General features: G+C 39.2%; 2 protein-coding genes and 1 long non-coding RNA gene across 8 annotated transcripts; 1 reads left to right on the top strand and 2 right to left on the bottom strand.

Moving 5' to 3' along the window:
• Window positions 1-1,818: 1,818 nt before the first annotated feature.
• LOC133723882 (uncharacterized) lies at window positions 1,819-4,145 on the bottom strand. The gene is made up of 7 exons (XM_062150752.1): window positions 3,979-4,145; window positions 3,792-3,866; window positions 3,641-3,698; window positions 3,455-3,510; window positions 3,230-3,292; window positions 2,319-2,387; window positions 1,819-2,193 (listed from the first exon to the last, which is right to left on the bottom strand). Exons 1-7 carry the CDS (start codon window positions 4,030-4,032, stop codon window positions 1,936-1,938), a joined length of 633 nt encoding a protein of 210 aa, XP_062006736.1. The 5' UTR covers window positions 4,033-4,145; the 3' UTR covers window positions 1,819-1,935.
• Window positions 4,146-7,744: 3,599 nt separating this feature from the next.
• LOC133719825 (uncharacterized) lies at window positions 7,745-10,961 on the bottom strand. Of its 6 annotated transcripts, none has more exons than XR_009851492.1 (8): window positions 10,284-10,961; window positions 10,108-10,173; window positions 9,724-10,035; window positions 9,354-9,640; window positions 9,048-9,212; window positions 8,325-8,488; window positions 8,001-8,067; window positions 7,745-7,918 (listed from the first exon to the last, which is right to left on the bottom strand). It is a non-coding gene; the product is annotated as an uncharacterized LOC133719825 (long non-coding RNA). The 6 variants fall into 6 exon arrangements; XR_009851493.1 differs by having other exon boundaries at window positions 9,354-9,786; window positions 10,002-10,035; XR_009851488.1 differs by having other exon boundaries at window positions 9,354-10,035.
• A 4,509-nt stretch (window positions 10,962-15,470) lies between these two features.
• On the top strand, window positions 15,471-16,736 carry LOC133723129 (uncharacterized). The gene is made up of 4 exons (XM_062149959.1): window positions 15,471-15,477; window positions 16,077-16,150; window positions 16,255-16,613; window positions 16,727-16,736. Exons 1-4 carry the CDS (start codon window positions 15,471-15,473, stop codon window positions 16,734-16,736), a joined length of 450 nt encoding a protein of 149 aa, XP_062005943.1.
• The last annotated feature ends 574 nt before the right edge of the window (window positions 16,737-17,310 follow it).

Below are 17,310 nucleotides of genomic sequence, written 5' to 3'. Positions count from 1 at the left end.
AAAATGCAGCAACAAATGACATATTATAGTCTTGGAATATACAGACAGCACCCCAGAGCTCCGTCAAATATATTAGCAGAATCAGCATATCATCTATCGCGAAAAACCATGTACTAAGACCAGAAGCTAAGAACAATCCACAGTCACAGCCCTTGATGAATACTCGCTTCAAGTAACTTGAGCTCAATATTCCAATTGTCATGAGTATAACATATCTCCCCCGAGCCATGAGCATACCATACAGAACACTTCTCACCATCTCCATTCCATTTTAATGCTCTGTTAATTACAAGCTTTCATTTAATAAAAAAAAAAACATGCCCCATGCTAATTGCCAATAGTGCCAAAACACTCTTTACATTGTAAAATCACTCACGTTCATCTAAAGCTTACCCTCACCAATGACCAACCCTAACATTCAGTAACAAAGTAGAATCAGCCAGCTGTTGACTTTTTTCCAATTCCTTAAAATAGAGGTTTCTCTCAACCCTAGGTAATACCTACATAAGAGGAACACTAACCAAAAAATACTGCTAACCGGAAGGTTTGATCTAAACCCTTAAGACTTATCCATAACCAATCTACAGAAGACCTATACACTCATTTTTACACTACGTGGCTATAACATAGTCAAAGCCTCAAGAATGCTATCATTGCTTATTAGAAAGTATTCTGAAATCTGCCTATCCCAAAGCTAACTCCTGTGATTGCATTCGTGCTCATCATTTAAATCATTCTTGTAGGAAGAATCCTCTCAAAAATCGATATTGGGGATTGTATGCTAATGTTTCAACTTTTAATCATAGAATTCAGGCTCCAAGACATATTCTTAAAAAGGACCCTCCATACATATCCACGAAAAAATAAGAAACACCAACTTGATTTTTAACCAGAAAAATGCAAGTATCTATGAAGACTTTGCTTATATAACTCACTGAACTTAGCAACTAGTACTTTCTTGCATAGAAGAGGGTTAAAAGTAATTCTTTGAAGAAATCAAAAGGATAAATCAGATGTTACAGCTTCATAATTAGAAGAAAAGAAAATACAAGAATAAAACCTACATTGCATACTCATCAATAACTGAACTATTTTTCTGCATTGTCAGCAACAAATAAAAAGTAAAGGCGACATAATCAAATTTTTCTGTCATGTCTTTATCAGAGGATAAATAACTAATCCATTTAGTTTCTTCTTAAAAACAAACAAATCCATTCAATACGCCTAAGGATATGGTCGATCAAATCTGACATTATAACAATTTCAACTTCAGAAGACTTCTTTTATTGGATACAATTCTAACTGGCATACTCAATGACAGTTCCTAAGCTTTTTAATCCTCACATTTTAACTGAACAAGCACTTTCATCATAAAAAACTGTTGAGTGGTCGACAGTTCAGTTAGTTTTTGACTTTTTGGACTTGGATTGTGGCATCTGTTTAATGTTTAAGTAAAACGTAAGTAGATTTTTCCTCAAGTATCAATTTTCTTTGGCCCAAGGTAATATAACCTTAGCTCGAAAGAGACTTCTCTCCAAAAGTGAAAAATTGTAGTCTTCCAACAACAGGCCTAACTAGACTCCCACAAGGGCAACCCTGCCTCTAAACCAGAAACTTTTATGACTTATAATCCATTAACCTAGCTATCTACCCGATAAAAAAAACACCGGTGATGCATTGTACACTGATTCATGCAATCTAAATAAAAGATTTCTCTGTTGAGTAATTGAGTTTTTTATAAGCCATGTTACAGATCATGTCCTACCCTATGCTTCTTTGTATGTTCTTTCTTCTATCTAAACATGCATACTTAACATGAAATGATATCCAGAATCCTACTTTTATTATTTAGTCTACTGGAATCAAATATCAATAAAAAAAATATCATAGTAGTCAATTGATATTAACTCCTCCTTAACGATAAGATTGAAGCTACTAGTCATCTTCACTATCATCACTGTATGAAACAAGACCAGTCTTAGAAACAACATTGGACTTATCAGTATCAGCCTCAGGTGTCTTGTTTACCTCTAAAGTTTTATCTGTATCAACATAAGGGGTTTTCGCTGTGCTTGTAGCTTCTTCAATGCCCCCTTGATCAATTTTAGCTTTCTTCGTTTGTGGCTTCACTTTAACAATCATACCTAATGGAAAAGCAGGTGGATTCCTCTTCCCGGCTGGTTTCTGCTGCTCCTGTAAGCAGATTATCGATTTTATCCACAATTGCAAAGTGATGCTTCCATCCACTAGAACCAAATATTAGTGGATATTGGCATCTCTCTCACACATGCTCATACTAACACACATGAGATACCAACCTTGACTACCGGAACAGAAGGTATTTCCGTCAACTCTTGTACAATGCTAGACTTTGCTGCCACCGCTGCCTGATAACAAGGACAACTAGTTAAGAACTATTCTGTTTCAAAAGAAGAATTTATCTCAGAAAATTTACTATATGGAAATAATATTAATAATCATTACACAGCAGGCTCAAGCAAAATGACATATACAAGAATAAATGAGGCACTTCATAGGAAGTCACGTATTCTCAGTTCAGAATACGTGCATGAAAGACTAATTCAAGTTGGGATAACCTTTGGAACATGCTTACAAGGACTGATAGCCTACAGGGAAAAATTCCATGGTTTCATGGGACTATACCACCAAGAATGGAGGGGTTCCATCAGCAGATTAAGTTGGGTTGAGACCTCTTTTGATTAAGCTTTCATACCCAGCTGCTTCGCAGTCAAACCGGTCTACTAAAAAAAATGAGAAATGGGACCTTTTCTTTCAGAACTTTGAAGCATTTGCACTAATCTATCTTATCCTGATACTTTATTTGATCCTTCTCCTGTCCTTCCTACTAAGGACCTATAGGTTCGCGTACTTGACTTACGAAAGATATCCTGATATTTTATTCTATCCTTTTCCTGTCCTTTCTACTAAGGACATATAGGTTCGCCTACTTGACTTACAAAAGATCATGAGAATGGGTTATTACTTTATTCAAAAAAGAAAAGGCGCTACTTAGCCCTATATTTTCAGAGGTAAGCAGAGTAGAAATCACTAGGTAGAACAATATGAAATGCGACTTCATAATAGCAACTCACAATGATGCATCATGCAAAGCTATGGTGAATCAGAATAACTACAAATACAAATCCTACAGTTGGAAATACCAGTATTGGAAAGTAATCTAACAATTCCAAAATGACTGGAAACATACCTGAAAACTCAAAAGTTGTTGGGCCTCCTCATCTGCAACCTGCCGTTCATATTCCTTCTTTGACTGCAAAACATTTTTTAGTACAGAAATAACGAATGTTAAAACAAGCACCATCTTTGCTGTTCACCAAACTCGACCGTCTACCTGCCTCGACAACCAGTGGTTATCAATGTTTTCAAACAAAGAAACACATGAAAAATAAGAAAACAAAGCGTCGTGTCTTACAGTCTCCCATTGATCAAGAAACTCCGTCTCGTCATCGTCCAAAGCTTTCGGCGGTCCTGTAAACGCCAAACGAAGTTTGAGCACTAAGCAACAGCGACGAAAATCCAAGGAAAGCTAAATCACAGGTCTATGTCGTTTTCGAATAAATGTTGAAAGCAAAACAATGTTAGAGCTTTGAACACTCACTGTGCTTGAAACGCTCATTGAACTCCGCATCCTTCTTGTCCTTGTTTTCTTTCAAAATCTGCCATTGAATGTCAAGAAAAATTGAATCGTGGTAATATATAGATGAAAAGGGGTTTCAATCAAAATCAGAAGAATGAAGAAGAAAGCGAACCTCGAAAAGGGGTCTGTCCCGGTAGGCAGTGCCATCCTCGACTCGTTCACCCCGGGTTTTCTTGGCTTCATCTAACTGCGAAACAACACCAAAATGCACCCCAATTCCGAGAAAACTAGTTATTGAGTGATGTGAATTTTTAGGGTTTCTACTTTTTTTTCTGAAGGAGATTAACAACAGAAAGTACCTGTTCCTCAGAAACGAAATTCATGAGCCGCGGGCGTGTGAAATCTTCAGCCATTTCTGCCAACCCTGATAACAAGTGACGCTTCTACTGCTCAGATTCTTCTGTCTTCTGCTTCCACGGCCATAACCCTTTTCTATTCTTACCCGCCTAGTTTTTCTTCTCTCCAGAGATGTAGTAGCAAATTGTAATTTTTTTTTTTTTTCTTTTTTCGGTATTTCTTATAAAATAAAAAAATAATGATAAAATAACACTTGTGTTGTATAGAAACTGAAATTGAGAGGAATTTGCTGTGTATTCTCATTGATAATAAGGGCCTCTTTATATAGAGGATTACAATGTATAGAATCTCAATCATACAAGGAAAGTAATCATACATTGAATAGGAATCTAGATCCTTCTAATTTAACCCTATTACCACTAGGTCAAGTAACCTAGAGTTTGGGCCAAATACAAATAGAGATATCCTTAAACACTCCCCCTTGTGTTGTCCAAACGCGGTGCTTCTCTCGTTGCCTCGTCAAAAACCTTGCCGAGTAACAAAAACCCAGTGGGACAAAAATAACCTCGGTCGAAGGGGAAAAATAGCACAACACACCCTTTACGTTTCGAGACCATACATGTAGACATCTCCCCCTGATGACTACGGTCATGGGAGTTCGGGTAACTTCCGCAAAACGATGCTACCAACATGTCTCTCGAAAGTGGAATTTAGGCAATGACTTAGTGAGCAAGCCTGCCACACTGTCCTCAGATTGAACCTAGTTCACTTTGATCTTGAGGAGAGTCTGTTGTTGCTGATTATCCTTGGTGTTGTCACTTTTGATGTAGCCTTGCTTTATTTGTTCAAAACAAGCAGCATTATCCTAAATGCTCGTAGGCTCATCTGTGGTAGACTTCAAACCACAATTGTTCGAACATGCGTAATTATGGATCCAATCCATATACATTCACGAACCACTTCGTGAAGAGCAATGATCGATCTCTGCATTGTTCGAAGATATAGCGACTAGGGTCCATTATGTAGACCTCCAAGATGTCACGGTCTTTTCCCATGGTGAACACTTAATCGGATTGGGAATGACCTTTGTGTGGGTCAGAGAGATACCCAATATCAGCAAAACCTTCCAAAACACTTATGTCGTTTTGGGGAGGGGATAGAGAACGCAGGCCAGCGTTGGCGGTGTTTCTGGTGTGTGATGGGTCTGAATCCATCATCTTTCTGTAGGGATAAAGCATGCCCATATCAATCGTACATCTCAAGTCCGAAAGATACCTTTTACACCAATCCAATGGCATCGCGTTGGCGCACAGCTATACCTTAGCTAACAAGTTCACAACATATGAGATGTCCGGTCTTGTGCATTGGGATAAGTACAATAATGCGCCAATTGTACTAAGTAAGGCACTTCTGCCTCTAGCACATCTTCGTCATCATCCTTTCGATGAAGAGGATCCTTTTCAGGATCAAGACTACGGATGATCATGGGGGTGCTTGAAGGTTTGACCTTGTCAAAATGCCTAAGCATCTATCAACACGATGCTCAAGTTCCAAACCAAGACACAATCGTGTTCTCCCAAAATCCTTCATCTCAAAATCGGATTTCAAGTGTTCAGCGGTTTTCCTTAACTCTTTAAGGGCTTCCAATGAAGATCATGTCCAACATGAACCGCGATAGAATCCGAAACTTTTTATGGAAACGCGTGGGCATATCCCTTCCCAATCAAGTAGTCATCTTAGTGAGCGTTTCAACCTCTTTGTAAAACGCGCTCCGTGGTCTAGAGCCACTTGACTTGGGTAAATGAAGTTCACCATGAACCTTCATGTACATTCCGTATCTAGATCCCCATAGAGATACGTAGTGACCACATTTGTAAGCTGCATGATCAGTTATTTGGAAACTACCAAACTGATAAGGTAGTGGAGTGTAGTGACATCCATTAGAAGAGAGTATGTCTCATCGTAGTCGATTCCAGGGCGTTTTATGAGAAGCCTTGCACCATAAGGCGAGATTACCATCTCCTTTTCTCACTACGCTTTCTAACGAAGACCCATTAGTCAATAGGTTTTATGTCAGGAGGTGTTGGCATTACTGGCTCAGAAAACCTTCCTCTTTGTTAGAGAATCCATCTTAACCTGGATCACATCTTTCCATTTAGGCCAAATCTCTCTACGTTGGCATTCATTCATCAACGGAGTGTGGTTCGATATCATCTGACTCAACAAACTCATGCGCAATGAAATGCGCAACTACATCATCAATTATGATGGAGTTTCTATCCCACGTCTCATGTACACTAGTGTAATTTTCATAGAGCTCTATATTCTCAGGAATAGGTTCTGACGTTGAGGCGTCCCCCAACGATAACCATAACCCGGAAGATTCTCATGAGACGGATTTTGAGTGTCGATGATCAAAGGATTAGGTTGTGCCAAAGCATCCTTCGAACCCACGGGCCTCCCAAGCATCCTAGCTGGGGCCATGGCCTATAACGCCAGAGTGTCACTCTCTTTGGCATTGGCACCATGCCTAGCTACCTCCGTGTAGGGTGGCGCTACGTCCTCTCGTAGGGACGTCCTTCCTTGCAGGCATGTTTGCAGCATATTTGTGTGATCTCGTCACTTTAGTAGGGATCAAGATGAGACATAGTGGGGACAGATCACGACAATTCCTGTCGTTCCTGCTGAACATCTGTGTTCTTATCTCCCCCTAACGACGGGAAGACTGTCTCATAAAAGTGACATCCGCAAATCTAGCGGTAAGGAGATCGCCTAGCAAGGGCATGAAGTGGCGGACGATTGTTGGAGTCTCAAATCCAACGTAGTTGGCTATTCGTCTGTGAGGACCCATCATATAGCGTTGTGGCGACGCAATTGGCACACTCAAATATGCGTAAGTACGATACTTGTACCTAGTCACTAGCTGTAACGCAGAGGTAGGTTGAGTGGCGGTGGGTCGTAGACGAATTAGCATAGCTGCATGTGATATTACATCACCCCAAGCGGATATGAGGAGATTGGTGCGCATTACCAATGTTCGGACTACGATCGTAGTCGTTTCCGCGAGACCGTTTGGGTGTGTTCATGGGAATATGATGTCCAACATCAGTCCCAATACAATAATCACTACTAGGATAAAGTTCATAGACATCAGTTCACAACTGATGTTAAAAAAAAAAAATCCGATGTCTTAGTGGGTGATGTTAAAGATCACCAAAACTAAGACATCGGTTCACAACTGATGTCTAGTTTGCCACAAGACATCGGTTTAAGGTTCAGAACCGATGTCCATAGTTACTCTAGACATCGGTTTTTGTTTATATATCGATGTCCATATTAATTCTAGACATCGGTTTTATGTTTATATCGATGTCCATAGTTACTCTAGACATCGGTTTTTGTTTATATATCGATGTCCATATTAATTGTAGACATCGGTTTTGTGTTTTTATCGATGTCCATAATTGTTTTAGACATCGGTTTTCGTTTATATCTTGATGTCCATATTTATACCAGACATCGGTTTTTGTTTATATATCGATGTCCATAGTAATCTAGACATCGGTTTTTGTTTGACAACTGATGTATTTTCTCTTTTCTAACATCGGTTTTTGTTATCAAACTGATGTAATTTATATTTTTTTGACATTAGTTCTTCATCAGTAACTGATGTTTTTTTCTTTTCTTGACATCAGTCTATGAATTCAAACTACTGTTATAACCCTTTCGTGCTGTATTTGGTACTAGAAAGTTGATCCACAAATAACATGAAATTCAAATATTGGGGAATTGCATTAATTTCTATACAAAATTACAGCTTCAAGCATCAATTCATCTGTACATGTATAATGGGATGATTTTATTCTGCAATAGATACATAGTTTGGCGGACAAACTACAAGGAAGATTCTGTTGATGAAGGAAGATAAAGTGCTTATCCTCTCTGCATAAGAAGAAAATTTATAAGACAGGTTAGATGTCGGTGATTCTATGTTAGTCTATCACTATTAATAGGGGAGTGAGACCTGTTTGGAAGTTGATCAAGCTGGGATTACAATCAAATATTGGCAGATCATTATTCCCATCCTCCACCTACGTACAACCAAACAACCAAAAAAAAGTAAACTCTATTAAAAGTACAACCAATCTATGACATGATGTCTATTAACATTATTCTAGCAGTGATGGGTCAGATATCATTTGGATAGCATACTGTAGGTAAACTCTAACATCAAATTACACTGCATCTCCATGTTCAGAATGAAATAAAATGCAAACTGTTATGAACAGGTGAAGTTTTAACAAAGCCATAAAATACTAAGCAAGAAAAGTAGTGAAAAGTATCAAACCTCACAAGCTGCCTGTCTTCAATTTTAACAAGACAAGAAGACCTATGATCTGCCACACAATACTTGCAACCACGAGCTATCAGGCAAGGTAAACCTATGTAGTCTGCCAATTTATACAAGGAACATGGCAGCTCTCATCACTCAAACTCACATCATACACTGTTCTGCAAAAGGAACATGGCAGATCATGACCAAATTAGTTACACATAAGCATATATATGTATAAAGAATCAAAGTAAAATAACATATAAACTAAATTAATGTAATGAGAAGTTAAAACTTGCAAAATCAAAGAACATACACAAGAAGCATTATCAATTACTATTTCTAAGTCCTCATCCATTATTCCAACCAACAATAATTCCAGTAAACCAACATAATAGAGAAAACAAAACATACCAAGCATATCTGGAAGAGGAAAACAGTGGCATACATCACAATTCAACAAAACGTACCAAGCATATATGCTATTACATTTACAACTAATCAATGGCATGCAAAACTAACGTTAAAAACGTTATCTCACCAATATGCCTCTTTCATGCCCAGAAGAATAAAATTAAAAGATAAAATCTTAGCCATATAGCAAACCAAAATTGAAGACGAGAAAGTCAGTCAAGCCACAAAAATTACAAGAAATTAATTCAAAAAGGTAATTGATAAACAAATTCAAACTCAAACAACAAACACCCTATTTCAAAATCGAAGAGAGAATAAACTTACAAACGGATCACATGGTTATTAGCATCACAGGTAACATGGAACCAGGTGCAGGGATTGACCAGAGTTGGGTCCCAACTCTGAAGAACATTGGTGGCATCATTGAACATTGGTGGCAACATTAGTAACCCCGCCTTCCTTACTCTTTGCAATCAAATAAGACCACATCTGATATAAATGTTAAAAGTGTCATCAGAAAAATTAGAAATGCATCCAAGAAACAATCCTGGTTACAGAGACCTCTAGCCTAGCAATATTTTCCTCTAGGAAGCTACATTTTCACAGAGAGAGAGAGAGAGAGAGAGCAACCTTATAATTGGTTCTGATAGCTGATTTTACACCCAATGCTTTTCCAGTAAGGGCTCAGGTTATATTATGGGCAATGGTGTGGCTGTCGCCAACGAGACTGGGCACCTTGACGCCTTCGCCATCACAAACTGCGCCTCCGCGATGCTCATTGTCCTGCTAATGCTTTTAATCGTAGCTCCAAACTGCTACTGCTAATGCTAATTGAAATTCATTTATTGAAGCACCTAGTTCTGCAAAGGCCAATGAAGAAACCCAAAATCCCCATGCCAACCAAGCAGGTAGAGAAGCTGCATTAGGAATGCTTATTAGATTAATTGAATGCCACATATTTTTAAACAGTTCTACTGAAGTCACAAATAGCCTCCCTTACATTTTGGAATTATAAAGCCACCAAATAGATACATTACTATTAAAGAGAATAGACCGACAGTTCCTGCAACAGAATGATTTTGGACCAAGGATGCAATCAAATGAAATAGTGATATTGCTACTTGATGCACGAGGAACAAAAGAATAAATTGCCTGAAGAACCTGATGCTAGACTCAAACTGTTCGCTACACCAGGTAATGCAGTAAATTAAAACATATAATTTTAATTTCACAATGAATATACACTTGAGATTGCCAAAGAATTTGCAGAGTAGGTACCCAGAAAGACCACACAAGCTTCATCCAAAAACATCTGCAATCAGTAAGCAGATGATTAGATAAGAGATTACTGTGCATATCAAGATTCTTACAAACAAGATCAAACCTTTCTTTAGCTAACCTTCCACATGGGCCTCTCCATGTTCGAACTCTCCCACAACTAATTGCTTATCTTAAAAAAATGAAAGCCAAATTCAACTCTTTAAAACCGAAACCAAGATGACCCTCCACTATAGTATCTGGAATAATTTTTAAGATCAATGAATTAGCAGAAATTTTTACCTCAATTACAGCTAGAGCTCTAAAGAGGACCACAGTACGGGACTAGAGAAAAGCACAGACGAGAAACAGGAGGAGAGAGAAAATGGATCTGGAGGACTCTCTTTCTTCTGTCACCGATCTCCGACCATCGGGGTACACTCACTGGAGCCACCATCTTCTTTGCCTTCCTCCGACGAGTCAATGCTAGGCTGCACGTCCTCCGGCCCCACACAGCTCCGTCCAGTCCACCTCCGAGCTGACCACAAAGATATCTATTTATTTTCTAGGGTTTTGTGGTTTGGGTCGATTAGGACGGGGAGAGAGTGAGAGAGAGCGAGTCGTTTTCTAGAGTTTTCTGTTTTGTTTCGATCAGGAGAGAGAGAGAGAGAGAGAGAGAGAGAGAGGAGGAGAGGGATAGAGAAATTGAGCTTCGGGGAAAAGCAGAGCAAATGAGTGAGGTAGGGTGGGAAACGGATCAACTCTAATTTGGTTCCCGCTTGCACGAAAATTTTTAACTTAGGCTTTCCGCGTTTTTTTAAATTTTTGATCTAAATTTTAGACATTAGTTAACAGTAAAAACTGATGTCAATTATACAAATAGAAATCGGTTTTTCAAAAACCGATGTTAAAATAATTTTTAACATCGCGTGAAATCTTAACCGATTTAAATGACGTGATGTCTATTAGTATATTTCTAGTAGTGAATCATCGAAAGTCTTCGATGTAAACTCTTTAGCATCGTCAAGTCCAATTGATGAAATTAGGATGATTCGGGGAGTGAGCCCGTTGTCATATGATATTTTCTAGGAGTGTATCATAAGCAGCATTTACAAGTGGACAATGGCACAACACGTGACCAGCGTGTTTGCGTGTCAACCAACATCGTGAGATATTTAAACGTCCGCAAGTTGGTTGAATCAGTCCAGAGAATCCCTACGGATTCTATGTAAGAACATAATGAGTATTTTCATATCCTTTGCATAGGACGGTCTCAGTCCTAATTTCCCTAAGGAACGGGCTTTGTAAAACGAGCGAGAGGCTTAAGAAGCAACCAATGAGAATTTTGGTTAGGCCTGAGCGTCTGAAACGCTATTTGAAGCAAAGTGTGTGACTACATCTCCCAACATGGCGTTGGAGCCATGGGAATTAGTATGTATGGCGTCATGGCCATTGGGAGGAACAACCATGGTGTCATGCTCATGGTTGGCGCCATTGATGGCGTCATCACATGGGACTTGGGTAGCCCTATGGCGCCCCAAGACGGCTGCAGCGCCAGATGCTGCAATTGTTGCGGTCTTGCTAAGTCCAGGAATCAATTATCGATTCTTACTTCTTCTCACTCTGAAGAATGGATGTCGTGTGAAGTCTTTAGTATACGGAGCATCATATCACTACCAGGATGACCTATCTTGTCGTGACAAAGCCAATATGTGTCTAAATCCAAGAGATCTTCTCTCATAACTTCATTGGATTTAATAGCTCGAATAGTGACATAGAGTCCACTAGAGAGACACATAAACTTCTCTAAGATGTGCCTTTGTTCGCAATCATTAGAGGTATTACAAAGGAACTCATTACCGTTCTCTACATGCATTTTCGCATGGAATCCGTTGGCTATAGGGTATGATTTGCCCTAAGAGCGTAGAGAGTTTCTGTGACAGTAATCAAGGTGCCATTTGGCAAGTGGAACTTGGGCTATTCCATGTCCTTGAATTAATACCGATGGCCCAGCCATTGTAGTCACAAAGTAATATGCTCAGAATTAAAATTGAGTCATAATGAAAAGAACTCGAAATTTTATTCATAAGTCAACGGAATACATCATTGTCTCTTAACCATTAGGAGAATCTAATCCAAATGCTAGCTAATGCAAAACAAATGTAGTCGTTTGACTTCTTTCGGTAACTCCAAAATAAATATGACCAGGTGAGTAGAGAGATGTCGGTGGAGCAAAGCTCGCTTAAGTACCACTTATCTCAAAACATTCCTAGACATCACACTCATTTTGGATGAGCCTATGTGAAGAAAAACTAAACCAATGGCATTTACTACAAAGTATATGGCAATTGCCTATTACATCTCTTGGAAAAATGAAGACTTAAACAGAATTGGCGATCTATTGATCCCAGCCAGATTTGTAGTCTTCAACCCTTCACTCTAGATCATCTTCTTGATCTTCTTGTTCCACATAGTAAGCTTCTCTTGCTTCACAATATGCTTTGTAGGCGGTGACAATTTTTTCACGAGCTCTACAAATGTGTGCCCAATGATCAGACACTCCACATCGAGAACATACATCTCTTTGCTAAAACTCCATTGATTGAGGCGCTTTGAAAGCGTCATTTAGGTGGCTCTTAGTGTTGGTGGCGCCACCAACATGGCCAGAGGCGTTGCCTCCCTCTCTCTTTCCACGTTGACCTCTTCGGTTCCGTGTTAGCCTATTTTGGCGGTTACCTTCCCAAGTAGAGCGATTATATGGACCAGAATGTCCAAATGTATCCCTAAGATTAGGGTTTCGCTCTTGGCGCCTTCTCTTAGGGGCGCGACTATAATTGGATTCCGGAATATGCTCTATTTCCACGGATCTCGAATTATAGTTCTTCACAAGGATGTTGTCATGCTTTTCAGCGACATTCATAGCTCCAATAAGCTCATGAAACCTTGTGATTCGTCTTGCATTAACATCGATTCGATAGTTCTTAGCAACCATCAATGCAGAGACGGGGAAAGTAGAGAGAGTCTTCTCAATCAACATTGCATGTGTGATCTCTTTACCACAGAATTCCATTAAGGATTTAATGCGAAGTGCTTCCGAGTTGTAGTCAAGAACTGACTTGAAATCACAGAAGTGGAGGCTATGCCATCTCACTACAAGGTCAGGAAGCAGGGAGTCACGGACGTTGCCAAATCTATCTTCGAGTGAGACCTATAGCCTTATGGGGTCTTCTTCATTCATATACTCGTACTGGAGCGAATCATCCATATGATGAGTCATTAGGATGATGGCTTTCGCCTTATTTGCCTCTAAGGCTGCTCTATTTGTTTCCAAAGCTTGAGCTTGCTCAACAGTTAGCACGTCCTGGCTAGGCTCGAGAATCGTATTCAAGATTCCATCGGCCTTGAGATGCTGGCTGATATCACGAACCCACCTGTGATATTCAGAGCCAGTTGTTCCCAATGGAGCAAAGTCCAATTTGTTCAGGTTACTCATCCTGAAAGAGAACAAGAAAAGGGTTAGTTTCGGAGCGGAAAAAGCTACCACGAAAACATATAAAATTTCTGAGCGTAGTCGCTTCCAAGAAATTCGATTCCAATAGGGATTGGATTAGATCGAAACAATGATGTAAGTGGTCGATCATAAATTCTCAACAAACTCTAAGTTTGGGGATCTCAACAAGCTCCAAGCTTGGAGTGAGCACGAACCCCCACAGTTCGGCTTAATTAGGTCTCCCCTATGAAGAAGAAAAGGGGGGTAGAAGAAGGGAGGTTGCAAGTCCCCGAGAAAAGGAAGAGGAAAACAAAAAAAAAAACTTCCAAAAACGGGAATTAAAAGAACCTTGAAAACATACCTCAAAAGGTGTCAAAACTTTGCCGGAAAATTGGTCGCCGGAGGTGGCCGGAAAACTGTGGTGGCCGGCGGTGGTCGCTGGCCGGAGTTGCTGCGCAGCGCTTGCAGGACTTGTGTAGGTGGCTGTCGGCAGATGTCGGCAGGCGCTCGGCAGGCTCTCGACAGATGTCGGTAGGCTCGTGCAGGCTCCTCGATAGGTGCGCGCAGGCACTAGGCAGACGCTCGGTAGGTCTGGGCAGCAGGCACAGGGGCGTGCGCAGGCTTGTGCGGGGCCTAGGGCAGGCTCTGTCGACAGATGTTGACAGGAGCTCGGCAGATGCGGGCAGGCCAGGTACAGGGGCTTCCGGTAGCGAGGCTAACCCGAGCGGTTCAGCCTATTCCGGCGGCCGGTTCAGGCGGTTTCCGGCCGGTTCCGGTGGTTCTGCCGCCAGTTCTGGGTTCCTTGAGGCTAGGGCTTCCATATGTGGGGCGGTGGATGTTGGAATTTGAGGGCTACAAAATTAGGGTTTCAGGGTTAGTGCTTCGTGCTGATAACGTGTTGTAGAGAAACTGAAATTGAGAGGAATTTGCTGTGTATTCTCATTGATAATAGGGGCCTCTTTATATAGAGGATTACAATGTATAGAATCTCAATCATACAAGGAAAGTAATCGTACATTGAATAGGAATCTAGATCCTTCTAATTTAACCCTATTACCACTAGGTCAAGTAACCTAGAGTTTGGGCCAAACACAAATAGAGATATCCTTAAACAACTTGTTTTTTTTTTTTTGTGTGGAAGGAAACGACCTAACTCAAGGCATAATTGTTCCATTTAAAATAAAATAAAAAAAATTGCTCAACAGTCCAGACTTGAAATTTTATGAAACAACTTTATTTCCAAGCTCTTAGTAAGATAAACTACTTGCACACTGTGTGTGGGAAGATATGAGATTATTTCTCAGAAAACCTACAAGCGATTTTTTGACACACTTTCAAACAAGCTCTTTCAGTAGTCACTCAAGCCACAATCTATTTTCTACAATAGTTTTAGTGGTAATTCAAAAATGCTTCAAAACTTGACAATGATTTAAGAAGCACTTGTTAAGTGTTTCCTCATCTAAGAGTGTTTTTGCTAAATTTGAAAAACACTTTTAGGCTTTTCAAAGGTAATCATTTGTTTGCTACTTCTTTTTACTTATTTTTATATTTTTATTTTGTAAATTGATTTTATTGTTTTGTTTCAAAGCTTTCAAATATTTCAAGGCTATATTAATAAAAAAAATCAGTTATAGAGAACCGACTCTCACTCTTTTTTTTTTTTTTTTTTTGAAAGAAACAACAAAAAATTTCCTTAAAAAGTTACTACTGCTCTTGATAACCAATGTATAGATTTCTTTTGGGATGGTAAGACCCCTCATGTGGCCTGGGAGCAGGTTTATCTTCCTAAGAAATTGGGAGGTTTAGGATTTGGGCCTGTTGAGTGCTTTAGTAACGCTGCTTTAGCTAAATTAGTTTGAAAGATTCTCACTGAACCTCATAATTGGTGGGTTCAATTGGTTACTGCCAAGTACCTTAGAAATTCCCACTTGTTATCTGTTAATAAAAAGGCTTCCCATTCTTCAGCCAGGAAAGGAATTCTTGACGCCAGATCTTTAGTAATGGAAGGTATGAAATGGACTGTTGGGAATGGTAAAGACATTTTATTCTGGACTTTTAATTAGGTTTTGTCTTATCCTCTTTATTTGATAATCCCTGAAGATGAAAGAAACCATTTCGATTAGACTACTAAATTTTCTTCTTTCATTCAGAACTTTTCAGTGGAATAAAGATGCTCTTTCTTTATTGCTTCCTCATGACATTGTTATGCAAATTCTTGTTGTTCCTATTCCTGTGATGATGTGCCGGATGAATTTGTTTGGGGACCTTCAGGCTCAGTAAGTTTTTCATCAAGAGTGCTTCTTGGTTACTTGCACAGAAGAATGCCTCTCATTCTAAATCCAAGGTTTTAAATAAAATTTGGCATTTGAATATTCCTCCTAAAATTAAGATTTTTGCTTGGACTCTTTTGAGAAATAGACTGAAGACAAGAGATAAGCTCTCTCTTTATAATCCTAATATTCCTTCTTGTTGTCCTCTGTGCCAGAATGGCATTGAAAATTTAGACCATCTTTTTATGCATTTTAACTTTGCTCAGACTGTTTGGAGATTCTCAAATAACATACCTATTCCTAATAATTGGCTTGGTTCTTTTATTTCTTGCATAGATCCTAACATTACTGCAGATACTATATCACAAGTTCTTCTTATTTCTTGGTCAATTTGGCATAGCAAAAATCAGGTAGTTTTTAAACAGTTAGTTTCCTCTCCTTCTCAAACTTTCTTCGGGGCTGTTACTCTGGGAGCTACTATTGCAAAGCTAATCTTAAAGTGTGTAATACTAAGGTTTCTAAGTACTTTCATATTAAATGGAATCCTCCAAATCATGATCAAATTAAAATAAACTTTGATGGTTCTGAGAGGCAGGGTATTGCTTCTCTTGGCTTTGATTTTAGGAATGCTAATGGTCAACCTATTTTTGCTGCTTCTAAGAATCTGGGACCTGCTTCAATTCTCATTGCAGCAGCTACAGCTCTCAGGGATGCTTTACATGCTGCTCAACACTATAACTTTTCTAGAGTTTTAGTTGAAGGAGACTCTAAAGTGCTTATGGATTGCATTCTCAAGAAGATAGGTACTCCTTGGCGGATTAAGACTTTGGTGGAGGATATTTGGAAGATTGCTTCTTCTTTCTCTTTCATCAGGTTCAGGCATATTGATGAGAGCAATATTTGCTATGTTTTTAATGTTAATCTCTCTACATTTGACTTAGTTATTTCCTTAACATTACTATTTCTAACTTAGTTTTTGTTTTTAGGTATTTTTGAGTCATAAATGGCAGGTAAGGAGTAAATAGCGCAGAAATGACAAAGAAATGGAGAAATGAAGTTTTCTCAATCCTACTAGGAGAAGGAATCCCAGTTGAAGTAGGAATCCTGAGTCAACTAGGAGTGAGCTCGTGAAAATGATCACAGAAATGAGAAATGACAGAATCCCAGTTAGACAAAGAAACTCATTCCTGCCAGGACTAGGAAACCTGTTGGCATTAGAAGTCCTGATGATACTAGGATACCTGGGAAGGCTAGGAGATGTTGTGGCTTCAAGATGACTCAAGATTGTGTAAGAATGTTCTAGAAGATACAAAGTGGCGTCACAAATAGAAGATGGGCTTTGAAATGTCCAAGTGAAGAAGCCTGGCCCAAAGATTGAAGCATGTGACTTGCATGTGAGTTCCTAGAATAGTCTTGACATCTTGGAGGAGTTTGATTCTCATAAATATTGCCTTTTCCGTGCAATATTCAAGGAGATATTCTTTGGAGGAATTTGGAAAGATATCTACTTCGTATGAATTTTGGAAAAAAAAAATAAAAGAGAATAAATATCAATTTAAGTTTCCTGATT

Source organism: Rosa rugosa, chromosome 7, assembly GCF_958449725.1.
Source record: "Rosa rugosa chromosome 7, drRosRugo1.1, whole genome shotgun sequence".
Taxonomy (NCBI): Eukaryota; Viridiplantae; Streptophyta; class Magnoliopsida; order Rosales; family Rosaceae; genus Rosa; species Rosa rugosa.
The sequence above is the reverse complement of the archived record's forward strand: the minus strand, read 5'-3'. Positions and strand labels throughout refer to the sequence as shown.